The 20,282-nt window shown below is 38.5% G+C and overlaps 1 protein-coding gene across 1 annotated transcript; it reads right to left on the bottom strand.

Moving 5' to 3' along the window:
• Positions 1-6,655: 6,655 nt before the first annotated feature.
• Positions 6,656-7,619, bottom strand: LOC134289521 (histone H3.3A-like). The gene has a single exon (XM_062855417.1). The coding sequence runs from the start codon at positions 7,475-7,477 to the stop codon at positions 7,067-7,069; it is 411 nt and encodes a 136-aa protein (XP_062711401.1). The 5' UTR covers positions 7,478-7,619; the 3' UTR covers positions 6,656-7,066.
• Positions 7,620-20,282: the final 12,663 nt, after the last annotated feature.

Raw genomic sequence — 20,282 nt, 5'->3', positions numbered from 1 at the left:
TCTTGCCAGAAGGTTCATCATGTCCAATTGGGTAAACGATTGATCTTGAACCATACTAAGAGATAAACCCTAGCATGGTTAAGCTTATAACATACATCACATTAGCCTTACTAGCAGGGATGGCATGTCACGCAGAAACTGTGCCCATTTACGCTCATCTTTCACTGAACTTCTCACTTTCATTTTTCTTACAAAAGAGAAAGAGAAAAAACGCACAATAAAATGTACATAATTTCTCTCACGCAGAGTTTTTGTGCGGGTGATTAGAGTGCTGCGTGAGAGCAATGAGAGCCCGCAGATCATAATCCCAGTGCGCAATTTCTGCGCACACGCAGAAAAAACAGAACTCAGTGCACACGCAGTGTGTTCAAAGCGGTCAGTGTTGTTTGAGCATTTGGTGAACCGAAAGCATGACAGTGAGCCCAAAACCAGGAGTATCAAATCCTGTGATATCAGAGACAAGCATACGTCTTAAGCTGGTCAAGTACTTACAGTTGATGGATATTTTGGTTCCAAATTCCACCAAAAGGCTCTGCTAGTGAGCTAACAAATTTTGTTTTTCAAATATATCAGGAAAATTTGCAAAAAATTGCAACGAAATTCCAATCTCATATATCTCATGATCCTGATTACTTAGAGAGTTGGTGTCTTCGGCAAAGTTGTTTGGCTGATCAAGGACTAACCGATAATAAAACTTATGATTCAAAATTCCACCGCTAGGCGGTGCTAGTGAGTTAGCAAATTTTGTTTTTCATATATATCAGGAAAATTTGCAAAAAATTGCAACTAGCGCCGCCTAGCTGCAGAAACTTGAACCAAACGGTAATTATTCTGAAAGCCCTTGATATACCAAACAATTTTGCCGAAGACACCATCACTCTAAAGAATCAGAGTACTGAGATATGTGAAATGTAAAATTTGTACGCTCTCTTGGGCCGCCTAGCGGTGAAATCACGAATCATACGGCCCATATTGTGAAAGCCCATGACCAGCTGAACTACTTTGACGAAGAAACCAACTCTCTAAGTAATCAGGATCCTGAGATATATTGGATGGAAATTTTGTCAGTGTTGCATCTGCTTGTCTATGATATTATCACATAAATCACAGACAAATAGATATGTGACACTAACGAAATTTCAATCTCATATATCTCATGATCCTGATTACTTAGAGAGTTGGTGTCTTCGGCAAAGTTGTTTGGCTGGTCAAGGATCAACCGATAATAAGGCTTGAGATTCAAAATTCTACCGCTAGGCGGCGCTAGAGAGCAAACAAATTTTAAATTTCGCATATCTCAGCATCCTGATTTTGTAGAAAGATGGTGTCTTCGGCAATATTGTTTAGTAGATCATGGGCTTCCAGAATAATTACCGTTTGGTTCAAGTTTCTGCAGCTAGGCGGCGCTAGTTGCAGTTTTTTGCAAATTTTCCTGATATTTATGAAAAACAAAATTTGTTAACTCACTAGCACCGCCTAGCGGTGGAATTTTGAATCTTAAGTTTTATTATCGGTTAGTCCTTGACCAGCCAAACAACTTTGCCGAAGACACCAACTCTCTAAGTAATCAGGATCATGAGATATATGAGATTGAAATTTCGTTAGTGTCACATATCTATTTGTCTGTGATTTATGTGATATCTTAGACAAGCAGATGCATTTGCTACTAGACGGCGTAATAGGGCACTGCACTGTTATGATTTTGTATGTGGTTTTGACGTTTCTTGGCCTTGTTGTTTACATAACTTCTGTGAGCGTGAAAGAGAAGGAGAACATTTTATACAGCGCCCTATAGTACTTTCATACTCCCTGTGGTACACACAGTATTGCACTGGAAGCACGACTGAGTGCGCACTCAACGAATTTTTGTGTGCACATTTTCTGTGCGCACAAAATGTGCACGCAGAAACTGAAAAACATGCTTGTTCTATCATTTGTATGAGCACTCATTTTGAGTGTGCCGCTGATGGATGCCAGAGAGTGAGCGGCTGGTTTGTGTGTGAAAAAAGTTGCGTAGTTCACCCTCGCTCTCGTTGAAAGTCGTGTGTAGAGTGTATGTTTTCTCTTTTCACGTTTCGCACTGAGGAGCATGCCATCTCTGCTTACTAGCATAGATTTCGAAAAAATAGAGAAAGCTTTTAATGTCTATTGAATTTTATTTGATTAACTGTAAACATTCAGCATAACCTAATTATAAAAAACCTAATAATAATTCATCGTGATCCATTTGCTGAAACAGCTTTTAACTTCACAACATCTCAATACCGCTCACTTCTCCATGCAATAGAGTTATTAAACTATAGAGGACGAATGTCGCTGCTGTTCCCTTTGTTCTCGTTCGCAAACATCCCGGGTATCTATCTGTCAAACTGCATACTTTTGCGCTTTGACACTTATATCCCTCCCTATCTTCGCCAGCAAGAGATGTTGCGGCGGCGACGCCAGCGACATTCTCCCTCTATAGTTTATTACCTCTATTCTCCATGCAGATGATTCTGGTAACTTTCTGGCATGACTGCATCCGGTTCCATGTCCATTGTCCATCCATTTGATCGTCCTCCGGATGTCGTTCGTCACCTTAACTCCAATTGACGAGACGATAGACCACTGTATGATGGACGGTCCGATGCCCTGCGTTGTGGTCCCCATCGATTTTGGGCGTCATTGCAGCGAGCTTGTCCTGTGGAAGGAGCTCAACTCCAACACTGTCGTTCGGGTATCGTCGTACGAATTTACTTCAGTAAACAGGGATATTTCGCCACGTACCAGTTGCAAGATGGGTCGGCATTGAAAGCGAAGTCATTTCGTAGACCCGGTGATGAAAAGGAAGCCTCAAGAAATTCTACGGTTCCGGATAAAACGATGATTGGCTCTGTCCGAAGAACCCGCAAAACACACCGGCCTTGATTGAATAAAACTTTTGTTTTGTTTTTTTTTTATGATTTTTGTTTATCAGCAAAATGACAGTTCTGTACACTCAACGAAAAGCAGGATGATTTTTGTTTTGCAGAGCCCCCGTTAATCTTTCTAATTTTGATTAGAGTGTCTAACCCCCTGATTACGCCCGATTATTTTTCTTGTCAATATTGATGATTGCAGCATATCGAAGATATGACACAAGCATCAAAGCGGCCAGGCCTACTGCGCAGCGTTTACCGCAAAGGGGCTGTCCATTAATTACGTAAGGGTTTATAGGGGGAAGGGGGGTTCAAGAAATCTTACGCTCCATACAAAAATATTTCAGTTCTCATACAAAAAATCTTACAAAGGGGGGTGGGGGTGTCGAAAAATCGTAAAAAATCCCTTACGTAATTAATGGACAGCCCCAAAGATGATTCTTTGAATAGATTCGATATCAATGAACTTTCATTCTAAATCGAATCACTTCTCGAATCTACAGGGGAGGAAGGATGCGTGGACATACCGTACCAAACGCTCCGAGATTTAAATATGTGAAATAAGGTATTTTGTTGTATAAATGGATGTTAAAATGAGAAATGAAGCATGAAACGTTCTCACCGAATTTTGTTAATTCATCCGTGGATCCACTTGAGGAATGAAACTTTCGACGTCCCGTGGCCCATTGTTGATGACCGGATCCATCTATAAAGTGCCCCACACAATGCATACGTTTGCGTGTGCGTGACAGTAGTTTGACAGATTTCCCATGGGAAAACTGTCAAAAAAACGCAAACCTCGACGGAACGGACGCTATGTGTTCCAGGCTTAACTCCTGCATGTAGATACGTCACTATGAGAAGACGCATCCGATTCGGCCAAACCAAAACTCGCGCACGGCATCTTTGCACTAACTCGAAATCACTGCACTATCGAAATCTCCAAAATTACCACTAGTCATTTCACAATTGACCCAACATCCAACACAAAAGTCTGCGGATCACATGATACCACAAAACCCACGACATCTTCCGCAACATATCTTGCATGTGTCAATGCGAAAAAGTATGCAGTTTGATAGATAGATACCCGGCATGTTTGCGAACGAGAACAGAGGGAACATCAGCGACATTCGTCCTCTACAGTTTTTAGCTCTATTATTTAGAGTCACAGACAAACAGAAGTAACACCACAGAGAACAGACGTCTATCTTCGCTTTCTGTATTGAGTAAAACTTTGTAATGGTCATATCAGAGTACCTATGTCGTTATGCTCCCGTTGTGTAGTGCTAGCGTCCCATCACTTACATTGTCATCACAGAGAAACAGACGTAACTCTTAGAACATATTTCATTGAAAAACATCGTCACCAAAACATAACCCCAAACATAACAGCCCAATGCTAAACGTACTGTGCTTGGCCGGGCCATCACTAGGTGGCGGTAGTAAAGTGACCAAACGTCAAACAGGAGCAAAAACGACGCCAGCGCAGCGAGTGGTCAATAGAGTGGGTCATCGTTTATATGGAAAAATGAAAAATTCAATGGTATCCCATCAGATCAAAGCTTTTATGATCCCATTGCAGGACCCAAATGAGTGTGCAAAATTTGAGCACGATCGGTTATGTCTACGTTTTGCGCATCGCGTTTGAAATTTGTATGGGGTTTTACATGGGAAAACACACTTTTTTGCATTTCTCTCATAACAAGCTCGATTTTTCTGAAATCATGTAACCGACAAAGTTAAAACATAGCCTAGAGTGTCCTGAAAAACTTTGTCGAAGATCACGAAGTGATCTGATGCTTATGAAAAAAGTTATAGCGTTGACATTGCTTGGCGAAACAGTATGATTTTGTTGCTATTGTTATTCCTTTACATGTAAAAACGTAAACACATGCATGCAATTCGTTGGTTATAACTATTTTCACAAGCATCGGATCGCTTTGCGGTCTTCAACAAAGTTTTTCAGAACATCCTAGGCTATCATTTTATAGTATCGGTTAAAAAGTTTCAGACCAACTTTTTCAACTTATGGCTAAAATGCAAAAAAGTATGTTTTCCCATACAAATTTCAATTGCAATGCGCAAAGTGTAGACGCAACCGATCGTGCTCAAATTTTGCACGGATACTCAGGACCCGAAACGGAACCAAAAAAGATTTGATCTGAGAAAACGGTTCCGATGACCCACACTAGTGGTCAATCGACCTACTAGTACCGAAAATTTGAGAATCAACCGTTAAAAAGGTGATCGATGGGAAGCGAGTGGAGTGTGACGTCTCTTTCTCTGTGATTTAAGTGTACCTCAACACCATCAACGAAGACTGCCCGATAAATAAACTCAATCTACCACACGATGGCAGTCAGGCTTATTCTGCGCGGCGTGTGAGGTGAGACGAGTCGAATGAGGTGACAAAAGTCGACTCGCCCCATTTGATTTACATTAGTCGTCTCACGTCACGTGAGACGAAACCGTCCGTCTCACCTCACACGCCGCGCAGAATAAGCCTGAGTGTTCATCGTTAAAACACACTAGCCCACAAAGCGACACTAGCTCTCAAATGCCAAACAAAAATGACAACATGACAACACAGAGAAACAGACGTCACACTCCACTCGCTTCCCATCGATCACCTTTTTAACGGTTGATTCTCAAATTTTCGGTAGTAGGTCGATTGACCACTCGCTGCGCTGGCGTCGTTTTTGCTCCTGTTAGACGTTTGGTCACTACCGCCACCTAGTGATGGCCCGGCCAAGCACAGTACGTTTAGCATTGGGCTGTTATGTTTTGGTGACGATGTTTTTCAATGAAATATGTTCTAAGAGTTACGTCTGTTTCTCTGTGCTTAAACCCTTTACGCACGATTACGACGTATTTTACTTCGAGCTTAAACGTCTGTTCTCTGTGGTAACACTTCGAACATTAAATTTTCGATTCAAATCATAGTCACGGAAACATGTTCGCCCAATGCTAAAAGGACTGATTTTGGCCTACCATCAACTAGGTGGCGGTAGACCGTTAAATCGGTGTACAATGGAAATTATCAGAGTGTTACGTCCGTTTGTCTGTGCTACTGTTCAACATGTGATGAAGGCAGTTGAAGAATTTGTGTACCTACTTGGGTTCACTGGTGACCGCCGACACCAGCAGAGAAATTCAAAAACGCTTATCAGGCCGGTAGTCCTCTATGGGCAAGAAACATGGACTGCAGAGGATTGACGCGCCCTTGGGAGTTTTCGAACGAAAGCTGTTGCGTACCATCTACGGTGGAGTGAACCAAGAGCTGCATCAGCTGTTGAGAGAATCAACCATCGTCCACACCGCAAAAATCGGGAGCCTACGGTGGGCGGGTCACGTCATCAGGATGTCGGATAGCAATCCGAATGGAAAAAATGATTCTCGAGAGCCATCCGACCGGTACAAGAAGACGTGGTACGCAGCGAGCTAGGTGGATCGATCGAGTGGAGGGCGATTTGCGGACCCTTCGCAGAATGCGGAACTGGAGACGCACAGCCATGCACCCTCATTCTTGTTTACGGACGTATCCACTTTCGAACGTTTTTGGTTCGATCGAATCAGTAGGCCATTTGATTTTGCTGGCGTAAACGGGAATGCGAACGATTTTCGTTCGAAAGTGGATTCGATCGAAAACAAGAATGAGGGTGATGGACCGAGTCAAATGGAGCCGACTCCCACGGCTTGTTGCTCCCACATATTTGTTGGGCTTTTCTCAATAACAATGAAGTAAAGGCACTTGGTTATTTTTTAAATCATTAATCATATCTTATTTACCCGTGCTTTCTAGATCTCATACATCGGCTAAGAACACTACCCTAACCAGTGCGACGCCTCGTTTGCCGCCGACGCTGCATTAGCGATGTTCCTCTTCACATTATCACGCACACACACTTATTTTTCTAACTTGTAATTTCATGTAAAAATGGGGGACGCCTAACCGTTTTTGTCTTCTTTTCACCCCTCGAAAAAGGACGCTTCTCTCTTCCAAACCAAAATTTTCCAGAAAACACTCTTCTTTTCGAGATCTGCAATGGCTGGTCCTGAGAAGGACCGTTTTGGCTTTATTTTATCGTTTCTCCTGTACAGTTATCAATGGTAAAAAAAACACAACTTCACATTTCTCCCCCGAGGTCACTTCCTCCTCCAACTTCTTAAGCACGTTCGCCACGGATGCGCCGGGCCAGCTGGATGTCCTTCGGCATGATGGTGACGCGCTTGGCGTGGATCGCGCACAGGTTGGTGTCCTCAAACAATCCAACCAGGTACGCTTCGCTGGCTTCCTGCAGGGCAGCAACGGCGGCACTTTGGAAGCGCAGATCCGTCTTGAAATCCTGCGCAATTTCGCGCACCAAGCGCTGGAACGGCAGCTTGCGGATCAGCAGCTCGGTGGACTTCTGGTAGCGACGGATTTCTCGCAGGGCCACCGTTCCCGGCCGGTAACGATGCGGCTTCTTCACTCCGCCGGTCGAGGGAGCACTTTTGCGGGCGGCCTTGGTGGCCAGCTGCTTACGGGGAGCCTTTCCTCCGGTGGATTTACGAGCTGTTTGTTTTGTACGGGCCATTTTGCTTTCGGCTTGTTTGCTTCTGCTTGGTTTAGTCCTTTCGAAAAGATCACTCGCGGAGATCGAACCACTTTGAAAAACGCACGAATACTGATGACCGACACCCGAACGGCAACCCCTTTTATTACGTTGCTGGATTGGCGCGAAAATCTACCAACGAAAGCGGTCGAGACGGGCACGGACGACGCTTTTGTTTTGAATGTACCGAAAATGCACCGAGAAAGGGCGCCTTCACGCACACACTCTCAAAACGTGTACGGATACGCGCGACGCGGCGGCATAGGTATCCAGAATCCTCTTTTGCTCTCTACTTTCTCTTCTCTTTCGCTGCGGTGTTTTCTCTACCTACCCGACAGCCGGCCCGAAGGGTGCGATGTGGATTATGAATGAAACGACCACGATGCCGACGGACGACGATCAAATCACGCACGCCGGGCAGAGACCAAGTCCCGTTGATTCGGTTGATTCGACCCTCCTTTGAAGAATGAAATTGGCGCGCGCGCAATTTTTTCGGTCGTCGTTGTGGATAGTGTGCGCCACATGGTTGGTGGTAAAGATTCGGTTTGTTTATGCACTTCGATTTTTTAAGGGATGAGATTATGGGGAGGAGAGTCCAAAACGCCTGTGTTACGCAATGGTGTAACGTTAAGAAATTTCTATAATAAATACGTGTTAAGGGTTCATTCAAATATTACGTAACGCAAAATTTGGCAGTTTTAAACCCCCTCCCTTCCCCACGTAACAACCCAAGTAACCACGGTGCTGAAGCCTTATTGCATGCAGATATACGGTGTATTTAGTGCAATCATTACTTTACATGCAAACTTAAGGTTGATTTAAAGTGGAAGTGGGCAATTATAGAATCAAATTAAGATTAAACTGGTATAATCTTGGAGCAGTCGCATAATTGCCCATTTCCACTTTAAATCAACTTTAAGTTTGCATGTAAAGTAATGTTTGCTCTAAATACACCGTATATCAGCATGCAATAAGGCTTCCAGCATCGTGGTTACTTGGGAACTTTCGTATGAATTTTTTTGAAATTTTGTATGAAGCGTAACACAGCGCTAGACCCCCTCCCTCCCCTCTTTGCGTTACGTAATATTTGAACAAGCCCTAAGGTGTCATGATGCATCACTAAATTTTTAAACAAATCATTGATTTTTTCCTTTTCAATGATTGTTTGCCTCGCGTTTTTGAAGTGATAAAAAACTGTCAATTCTGAAGCTACGCAGCAGAAAAGGTATCATCGTAATCACTGCGAGTGAGCATATAGGATGATACATTTTCATACGAATATTCGTTTTGGTGGCAGAGAATTATCACTATGAAATTTCGAGCCACATATCCAACATGGCTGCCGATGCTGATGGTGCCGTAAAAAGCCTTAAGGTTTTTACGTCGTATTTGGAAAACTTCTCAAAGAAATGCTTTTACGGTTCTAATACTAATCTGAAAAAAATGGAAATGCTCATTTCTCCCAAAAGAACAATCTAAATTCCTCAACAGATAGACATTTCTAGGAAAACTACTTTTCAGTTTAAAAAAATGACAAATCTAGAAGACTAAGATTTTCATTTCTAAATGTTTTGAATAACAGTTATTTATTTATGCAATTCAGTATTATAATTTCTATTTTATACTACTCATTTCAGTATCATAATGACTTACTTTTCCGTACCGGTTCATTATTTTTTTTTTTTTTTTGAAGAGTGATCAGGTGGAGCTGCAGGACAGCTGATAGCAAAGCCTGGACCCTTTCCCAACTTTCCCCCTACTAGGACCAATACTCACGATGGACTAGACGATGTCGTCAACTTGAGCAAAGTGTGTAGTAATTAGCATTGGGTCGTAGTAGTTTTTAAAAATACTGTTTTTAACTTTTCCCATCGCACTAGTGTTTTGATCGAATGGAAGCTCCAAAGATGATTTGATAATTGAACAATATTTCAATAATCGAAAATCTCCGAGGTCACTGGACAACATTCAGAGATAAAAAAAAAGGGTGTCTATGTCTATGTTAACGCCTTCAGAGTACTATTCTTAAGAAATATACAAAGAGCAAAAACAAAAAAAAATGTGTCGTAGCTAATGTTTAAACATTTGATATTTCTGAAAATTATTCGAAGACAGCTACCAGAGCTAGCGTTTTTAGCCGATATGGGCAACTAGTTTTTCTGGCAGCTTCCCCAAACAATATTCAGATAATATCCTCAATTATTTTATAATACATTCTGAAAATTATTTCAAGCTGATTACCAATAGTGTCAATAACCGATGTTAGTCATTGACAGCACCAGCATCATCCCCAAATAACTCTCATATTAGTGTTAGATAACACTTTTTGAGCTTCCATTCGATATTGTAAAAAAAATTGTCAAACCCTATTTGTCAAAATATAGTCAATAATGTATCAAATTGTGTTCCTAATTTCGCTAATCGTCTTCTGCATATCTGTGATCATCTCAGTCCAAAGTAATATTATATCCATCGTAACCCTTTACATTGTCAACCGTCCTAAGTCCTAACTAAATTCCTGCTTTTTTTTTGATCAGTGAAATAATACCGTCTAAGATATAAAAACAAAAAAGTTCAGTCAACTGAAAAATGATAATGATTATTTGTCAACTTTTATAAATTCACAAAACCCATACAAAAAAAAATACAAATATAAACTCCTATAATCAACAGTTTTATCTTTACCTAATCAGTCCATAATTTTCAAATTGTAATGAATCCAATCTGTAAGGCTGTAAGTCAACTTATCCTAGCGTCCCCTGTCCTGTGTACTTTCGATTTCAAGTGATAAATGATGAGTGTAACGCAGAGACCTCCCCTACCCACTCTTGCGTTACGTTAAATTTAACAATTATTGTTAAATTTGAGAAAATTCAATAAATACAAAGATTAGGTCTATGCAAGCTGAATTATAACTTGTCTTGAACTTGTGATAAATGCACAACGGATACTCCTTTGGTTCCCATTAGCACTTACGGCCGATTCCTTCACTTGCGCTCAACTCGTAAACCAGATATATCTAGCTCAAAGTCCAAGCGGTGGTGAATAAACTGGCACTAAAGTGCTAATGGGTTAAGCCCTCCCATCGCGTCAAGATTGAATATCCAGGGGGAGGGGACTTACTTTTCCGTACCGGTTCATTATACAACTGAAATAAGTTGCATAATGAAAAATAGTTGCATAATGTTCATTATGCAACTCATTTGAGTTGCATTATGAACATTATGCTACTCAAATGAGTTGTATAATGAAAAAAATCATTGCATAAAATTTTGTATGGAACTCGTTGCAAAACTCGATTTTTCAGCACTCTTCGTATTTATCCAACTCGGCATGCCTCGTTGGATAAATGTACGACTCGTGCTGAAAAAAAAACAACTTTTTGCAACTTGTTACATAAATAACTATTATGTAAGGAGTTGCAAAAATTTGATTTTACGAAGAGTGCTGGAAAAAAACAAGTTTTGCAACGAGCTTCATACCTACAAAATTTTATGCAATGTTTTTTGTTTTTCATTAAACAACTCATTTGGGTTGCATAATGTTTATAATGCAACTCAAATGAGTTGAAAATGTAACTATTTTTCATTATGCAACTCATTTCAGTTGCATAATGAACCTGTACAGAAAAGTTGATCATTATGAGACCGAAATGAGCTATACAGGGTGTTTGGTTCGTGAGAGCAAACTTTTTAAAGGGTGATATCGATAGAGAACCATAAATGGTGAAAAAAATGTTCTACGCATATGGTCAAATCTCAACCGTTACGTAGTTATTGAACTTTCCATGTTTTTGGTTATTATTGCCTCAACTGGCTATAACTTTAAAATGGTCAAACTTATCACAGTTTTTTTACCCTTATTTGAAAGTCAATAATTTACCAATTTTCTATCAAATGGCATAAATAAGTTTTCAGAGCAAAATAGCTCAAAATAGCGTATTTTAATTTGTTTTTGTCAATTATCTTTGAAACATGCGTAATCAATTAAAATTCTTTCTTCGGCAAAATTGTGGCCCCTGTTCCACCCTACAGTTCGTTCTTTGACACCAAACTTTTAGCTCTTATCGTTTTCTTGCAATTTCGATTTAAATGTGCGGCACAGTGCACAAAAAAGTGCTTACCTTGACAATTGCAAATTTATGATCTGAAATGCGATGTTTAAATCAAAATTGCAAGAAAACGATAAGAGATAGAAATTTCAATTAAAATTCTTTCTTCGGCAAAATTGTGGCCCCTGTTCCACCCTACAGTTCGTTCTTTGACACCAAACTTTTAGCTCTAATCGTTTTCTTGCAATTTCGATTTAAATGTGCGGCACAGTGCACAAAAAAGTGCTTACCTTGACAATTGCAAATTTATGATCTGAAATGCGATGTTTAAATCAAAATTGCAAGAAAACGATAAGAGATAGAAATTTCATGTCAAAGAATGAATTGTAGAGTGCAATAGGGGCCACAACTTTGCCTTAGAAATAATTTCAAATTATTACGCATTTTTCAAAGATAATTTACAAAAACAAAAACAAACACACTACTTTTGAGCTATTTGCTCTAGAAAACTTAGTTATTTAACTAAACCAATCGATTCAAAGATGCCATTTGATAGAAAATTCAATAATCTTTCGAATAAGGGTAAAAAATTGCGATAAGTTTGACCATTTTAAAGTTATAGTCAGTTAAGGCAATAAAAATAAAAAAAAACGTGGGAAGTTTAATAACTACGTAACGGTTGAGTTTTGACCATATGTGTAGAACAATTTTTTCACCATTTATGGTCCTCTATCACCCTTTAAAAAGTTTGCACTCACGAACCTAACACCCTGTATAAAATAGAAATTATGGTACTGGTATGGTAGAATGGATTTGGCTGAAATTTTGACAGTCGCTACGTGAATTTTGATTTGTATTTAATCGATTGAGTTCTGTTCACTACATCAAAAGTTACAGATATACGAAACGACAAAATAATACGACAATGATTTTTCTTAAGGGCCTAACTGACTTGATCGATTTCTCTTTGTCGAAACTCTCCTTTGCTAATAACTTGATCAGAACAAACAAAACCATTCTTCTTCTTCTTTATGGCTCGACGTCCCAATGGGGCTTGGCCTGCCTCACTTCAACTTAGTGTTCAATGAGCACTTCCACAGTTATTAATTGAAGGGCTTTCTTTGCCTGCCACTCACTGCATGAATTTGTACATTGTGAGGCAAATACAATGATACACTATGCCCAGGGAATCGAGAAAATTTTCCCGACTGGAACGGCAATCGAACCCGCCGTCTCCTGATTGACGATCCATAGCCTTAACCACTAGGCTAACTGGAAACTAAATCATTATTCTTTTTGTTTCTAGAGCAAGATGTAGTCGTCGTCTTCGCATTTCAACCAAACAATCTATGGAAAACCTAATACACTTTCCGTAGTACCTAACACAAAGAGAGAATCGATGAGGAGAAATCGAAAATGTCAGTTAGGCCTTAATACAAATCGAAATTCTCGTAAATCCATGTCGGCTGTCAAAAAAAAAACGAGTTGCATATAAAATTTTATGCAAAGATTTTTTTTCATTGTAGAACTCATTTGAGTTACATAATTAACTGGTGTGGAGAATTAAAAATATAAATATTATAAATATAGCAAATCAAATTTAATATATATGAATCGATACAATGAATACTTGGTTTTGAAACTTGATACTTTTGGTAAGGCAGTTCTAAAAAAAAAACAATTTAAACGAATGTCTAGGAAAATCTTCAATGTTGCCTCTACATATTTACAGCCATATTGCCATAGTGCAAAACACCAAAATCAATACTTTTGTGAATAAACTGAAACAATAAGATGCCATTGTACGAATGTCCATCTAAAAGAGATCTACATCGAATCTTGGCGCTCTGTAAATATGATGCTGTTTGGAACCATTCTCCCCTCTTGGTTCGATCTGTTTTTGTTAATTCTGCCTTGATGTATAATTTCTCAAAAGCTTAAAAGACCTCCTCTGACACAAATGCAAAACCAATACTGCATTGCATGCATAGCTAAATAAGCAAGAGATGATGTCTGTGAATACAGGAAACTAATTTAGGTACATATCTACCTACAATATATATGAGTATTGGTTTTATACACATTGCAATACGGATTCTTGAAATTCGAGTGTTTGTTATACCTCTTTTGTGGAAAAGAAAAATTAATTAGCTCTAGATGCTGGGCTGTTTTGATTTTTAACTCTGCCTTGATGGATGACCTTGGACAAAATTACTAAATTTAGCATGTTATGAGCATGGTTAACGAACAACAACAAAAACAATCGTTTTTACAAATCAGTATTGTTATTCCCCAATAAGATATCTCATTGAAATAACAAGAGTTTCAGGCTTTTGATTTAGGCTGTCAAGTTTGACAACAGCAATATTTTGGTATTTAAAGGGACTCGCTAAGACTTGAGTGGAATACCATTATGAGAATTTGGTTTGAAAGTTTTACACTTTTCACGAAAAAAAATGGCCATGAGATCCACGAAGTTATTCCTATAAAGACGCTGAAAAAATCATTATGCAAGATTTTAATCTCTGAGAGTATTCCAGAAAAAATCCCTTTGTCATTCTGAAGGAAGTTCTATTGGTATTCTTGAGAAATATTGAAAGAATATTCTAAAAGCTAAAAGTGTTCCTGAAAAAATCAGGAGGTCTAGTACATGACAAGGTTATATTGAAGACATCCCTGAAGAAATCCTTTAGATTAAACTAGTTTACGAAAACGTGAAGGAAATAAACAGTGTCAGTGTAGTATACAATTCAATCGATCTTTGTTCTATTGTTAAGCGAAGTTGCTCCCTTCTTACACATAATTTTCCATAACCAATGATCCGATTGAGCTGAAATTTTTATTGTAACTCGCTAACATTGAAACAATAAAATACAAATCTTCAAAATTCTCCTAGCGGTTTGATTATGGATTTTTTTTCGAAAATTCGTTCATAGGTATATAGTGATTCTTTTGAAGGGTTTAAAAGAGGACCTCGAATATTTCAAGAACTCCTTGATGTCTTTTTTCAGGTTTTTAATTCAGGATTTCTACAAAAGCTTCATGAAGTTCATATGTTGCTTGTTGTTACCAGGAACTGCAATAAATGCATAAAATTTTCTTCTATTTCAATCATTAGTAATTCAGTTTAGAGTGTGTAAATTACTGTTTTAGAATAGCGCTACCTACGCTATTTAGATCTGTGTTAGATAGTTAATAGAGCTAGGTTATAGATTTTCCTTTTCCGTAAAAGAAGAATAAACAATCATCATTTTATTTTTGCTTCTGTTTAGCATTTGGCCTCCTAGAGGGTTTTTTAATCCCATTTCGTCTTTTAGTGATTGAGTCCAGATAAATCCTTTTTTGTAAAAACGGGGTAGAAAAAATCGATTTACCGACAAATTTATAAAAAAAAAAATGATGATTAAGCTGATAGGAAACTGGTGTTTCCCTTTCAAACTACCAAATTTTCACGTTATAACCTCTACTTGTAATCGCCAATTAGAGTGGAACATCAGCTTTGGCCAGTAGTCTATTTTACATATATGAAGGCCAGTAGTCTATTTTACATTATGAAGTTTATGAAGTCTTTCTCCTTCAAGGATCTTCTTTCTAGAACTCCCTGCAGAAATTAATCCTGCAACCAAATATTCCAAAACAACTTTTAGGAATTGTTTCAAAATTCCTCTCAGGTATTTTGGAGGTTTATTCTGAAGCTCTTGAAAGAGTCCCTTCGGTAATTGCTTCAGGAGTTGCTTAAGAAGTTCCTTAAACTAGCAACGAATTACTCTCAAAGTTCCTATGTCGTCCTAAAAAAAACTCGCAGAATCAAGTTTGAAAAAAGTTCCAGTAATCAATGCATGAAAGACTCTGGGAGTTCCTGCAGATTTGCCCACAGAAGTTCATACAGATTTTCCTCCAGGGTATACTTCAGGAAATCCCTTCAAAAACCCATACTGGGGTTTCTTTAGGAGTTCCTTTTCTAGGGGTTCTTTTTTCAAGAATTCCTAGAGGAGGCATCTTTCTGTAAATTCCTTGTTCCTTAATATTTTTTTCATTTGTTTTCACTGGAATATTCCCATATGTTTCTGTTAAATGTAGGAGCATTGCCGATTTCAAATCACAAAAACGATCCGCGAACCGACTTTCAATTTCTTTCGGCGGCTCCAAACATCAAATGACACATTCCACGCACTTCTACACCGCGGTTTTTGAACTTCATTGAACGATATTTACAGACTCTTGCAGTCGATTTTGATTATTTTTCAACCAAAATGTAGATAATTACTTATATTCTTCCAATAGCACTCAAAACATTGAAAACTGTTTCGAGAAAGTAGCAAATATCTTGGTTGAACACCAAAATTTGTCATTTTTTGCGATGGTGTCCCGTTACGCTGTATTTCTTGATTTTTTTTCGAAGTAAAAAAGTGTCCAATTCACAATTAGAAAGCATAAATTGAATCTTCTATTCAAATCTGATCGTTTGATATGCTGGTTAGCATGTATTTAACAACATAACAATTTTTGGAAGCAGATGTTTGATTCTCGCGCAAAACGTAACGCATGGAATGTGTCAAATTAGTCTCGTTGTAGGATTATACAGTTTCTTCACAAATTCTTGTACACGTTCCAATAGGTATTTTTTCTGGCAAATCCACAATTCAGGGAAATCGAGGAATTTGTGAAGGTAATCTTGTAAGTGTTTTTTTTTAACTCCCAGAGAAATTAAGTATTGCAAGATTTTTTGAAGAAATTCCTGGAGAAAGTGTATAGAGAAATTCCAAAAGAAGTTTATAAAGGTATTACTGGAGTAGTCGTGAATGTTGGTAGAACTCCTGCGGGAAGAATTTTCACAGGAAATCCTGAAGGAATTCTTGACGTACAATGTTGTATATTATTCACTGGCATTTTACCAGATTTGCTGGTATGTCTGAAACACTTGTTATTAATTAGAAGGCACAGAATGTTGGTAATTGGCAAATTGAGAGATGAATATGTGTACAAATCGCGTTCTGGTGAGATTCAAACCAATGACTCCGTATTCGCTAGACCGGCGCTTTAACCAACTAAGCCACAGAACAGGTAACGATTTTGTTGATTAGAAAGTCAAACTGACTCCGAGCCCACACCATTCGCTCTAACTTGTCGTTAATGGGCATTTAACGCGAGTGTGTTGTGGGTCGGCATCTAAGCCGAAAGAGAGATGGATTTATGATAAAAGGTGGGCTACGAGAAGATTGTCATGTTCTCAATTGAACCAGATGAAGTGATTCCAGTTAGTGTAGCGGTAAAGGCTTTGGATCTACAATCCGGAGACGGCTGGTGGGTTCGATTTCCTTTCCAGTCGGGAAAATTTAATCGACTCCCTGGGCATAGTGTATCGCTGTCCTTGCCTCACAATATACAAATTCATGCAATGACAGGCAAAGAAAGCCCCTCAATTAATAACTATTGAATTGCTCAAGGAACACTAAGTTGAAGCGAGACAGGCCAAGTCCCAGTGGGGATTTAGAGACATAAAGAAGAAGAAGAAGTTTATGTGGTTACATATTCAAATAAATTTTTAATTAACCCTAGTAAGATGTTGATGATGATGATGATGATGATGATGATGATGATGGTCCCGCCACATACCCCTACAAAGGTTTGAGCTAGACGATATATCTTTAAGATAATTATTAATTATGATCAATGAAATCAGATTTGCAAACTAAATACGGTCTGATTCTTTTTACAGATATAAACAACATTATAATTTGTCATACTATACAGCAAAAACATAAATTTCAAAATACTGCTGCTCTCAACTACAGATTTTTGCAAGCGTTACTAGTGATCATGAAAGATCAGAAAATCAAAAATATTGCGAGGATTGATAACGTTCGCGCGATGTCAAAACAGTCGGCAATATTCTCATTCTCAAGAAATTCCCGACATTCAACTAGACAACTCACTACTAATCTACAGAATCCTTCAGCAGTACAAATATTCCATATGATAAATAAATACAAAAATGTCATTTATACCTGTCACCGCGCGCGAGACTCAAACTTTTGTAGACTACACAAAATAAGTTCAGTTAATAATACTACGTCAACAAATATAAAATCCATCATCATCATCGGGGCGACCATTTGTTTGTTCATGCCTCCTATTACAAAAATATAAATTGTCCACACAAAATATCCGTTGGTAAACTTCGTCAAGATACAAAATCTAGTCAAGAATAAAAAGTCAACAGAGTAGCTGTTCAAAAAGCAGCTTTTACGTGTGAAATACATAGTCTTTTAAACTGTGATAGCGTAACTGCATTCGTGATGTGGTCAGGCATCGAATTGAAAACATTTATACCTTTATAATACAAGGAATTTTGTGAAGCACCATGCAAAAAGTAGGGTGTTCTTATTTGATCCGCGTTTCTAGTGTTGTAACTATGAATGTCACTTCCTCTTTCAATTCGATCACACAAATATCTAGGCAGCATACCATTCTTTAATTTAAAAATGAACACCAACGTTAAATATACAATTCTTTGCTTCACTGACAACCACTGAAGGGCGTCCAACAAAAAAGTTAAGGAAGTGAATCTGTTACATCTTAAAATCAACCGCATTATTTTATTTTGCAAACGCTGTAGCCTTGATATTTGTGTTTCATTAGCTAAAAACAAAATGGATGGGCAAAACTCAATGTGTGGAGAAATGATTGATTTGTACAACTGTATTTTACTAGCAATAGTCAAATCGTTTTTTAATCGACATAGAATACCATACTTTTTGGCTATTTTCTTGATGACATTGTCGATGTGAGCGTCAAACTTTAGTCTGTCATCAATAATCACGCCAAGATATTTAATTTCGCGCACACGATCAATTGTCTCACTATCAATTTCTACAGAGACATCATAGTTTACTCGATTCCGTGAAATGACCATGAATTTAGTTTTACTTATATTCAATTTCAACTGTTTGTACTTCAACCATTTACTCAGAGAACGTAAATCTGCATTCATCTGTGAAACGGCTTCCCTCAGATCTTTGGCTGCAATGAATATAACGGTATCATCAGCAAAAAGATTAATATCGCAAAATCGTAAGACTCGCCGCATGTCATTTATATACATAATGAATAAAACGGGCCCTAATACACTCCCCTGTGGTACGCCAAGGCTGTTCACCACGGGGCTCGAAATTGAATCATTGAAAGCAGTCCGTTGGGTTCTGTCACACAAATAGCTTTCGAACCATCTATATGCAGAACCCGCAAATCCAAAGCGCTTTATTGTTTTCAACAACAAGGGCCGAGAAATTGTTTCAAAAGCGCGTTTGAGATCCAAAAAAACAGCAACAATCGTATCTTTACGCTCTAGTTTCTCTTTCCATTTCGCTAGCACCAGATTCAATGCGGTTTCACAGGAATGACCTTCCCGATAACCCGATTGCTCCGGTATTAGCAAATTAAAACTATTTAGATAAGCTAACAGCTGGCCTTTAACAACAAGTTCCAAAATTTTCTCTAATGTGTGCAACATGTTGATGGGACGAAACTCTTCGGCTTTAATCGTTCCAGCAACTTTTTGAATGGGAATCACTAAAGATTCCTTCCAAACATGCGGCACGTGCCCAGTTTGTAATGATTCATTAATCAGGTCCAGCAGGTTGTGTCCGATGACATCAAAGCAATCCTGTATAACTCTAGCATTTACATTATCTACGCCAGCCGTTTTTCCCATAGAAAAGCAAATATTTTTCAATTCTTCCAAAGTTATTGGGTGAAAAGATTCAAATCTATTGTTAATACTAATTGGCTGTTTTAATTCGTCAGGCTCATCTACTAATTCAATTGATTGATTAATAGATGAAACACTATCGACGAAATATTCATTAAATCTACACGCGATAACTTGTTCGGACTCTTCTAATGTGCCGTTGAAGGTTATGGACCGCGGTTTACAATTACTAGGCTTTAACAAAGATTTCAAAATTTTCCATAACTCTTTGCTGTTGATGCTGATCAATTTTCCTCTGAATATACTCGCATCTTGTTTGTTTAACCAGCTGCGAGTATTTATTACGCGCGACCTTGTACCATGAATGTTAGGGTCAGTATAACCCAGACAGGCTGAACGTATATGTACTACATAGTCAGCGTAGTACGTCTAATCTAACATCCAATGAGGGTTAAATTAGCAACAATAAAAACACTATGAAACCCAGTTCAAAACAGGTCCCGAGTTTTGACGAAAAGGTTTCAAGATTAATATAAATCAAGCGGGTGCATTTTTCTAAACACATATTGCAAATGTAAAACAAAAATAAGAATAAGTTATATTCTGTTCGCCTATGGCCTCGTTTGCTGACTCGGTGTGTTAAAACATTGGTACTTGCGACGTACTTTTCCACTTTAACCAACATATGTATGTACATGCATTTGAATGGTTAACAAGGACATCACAAATACGGATATGCGTAAACCACACAAGTATTGCACATGTACAGTTGAACCATAGGCATCCGAGAAGATCCTTGAAAACAAAATAGTGGGAAAAGACAATCATGCCTACCTAAATACTCCAATACCATTGCCTATCCGTGTATCTTTGTATTGACCTGGGCTGCAACTACTGCTGCAGCATCCAAAATAAGTAAGAAGGGTGCATCTTTGTGTGGTGCAATAGGGGACAGGGGTTCAAGAATGTTTAAAAGGATATTGTATTGCATGCTTTCAAAACTAGACCGAAAGCGGACATGTATG

The sequence above is a fragment of the Aedes albopictus genome, chromosome 3 (assembly GCF_035046485.1).
Source record: "Aedes albopictus strain Foshan chromosome 3, AalbF5, whole genome shotgun sequence".
NCBI lineage: Eukaryota > Metazoa > Arthropoda > Insecta > Diptera > Culicidae > Aedes > Aedes albopictus.
Note: the sequence above shows the minus strand (reverse complement) of the source record. Positions and strands in the feature narration are given on the sequence as shown.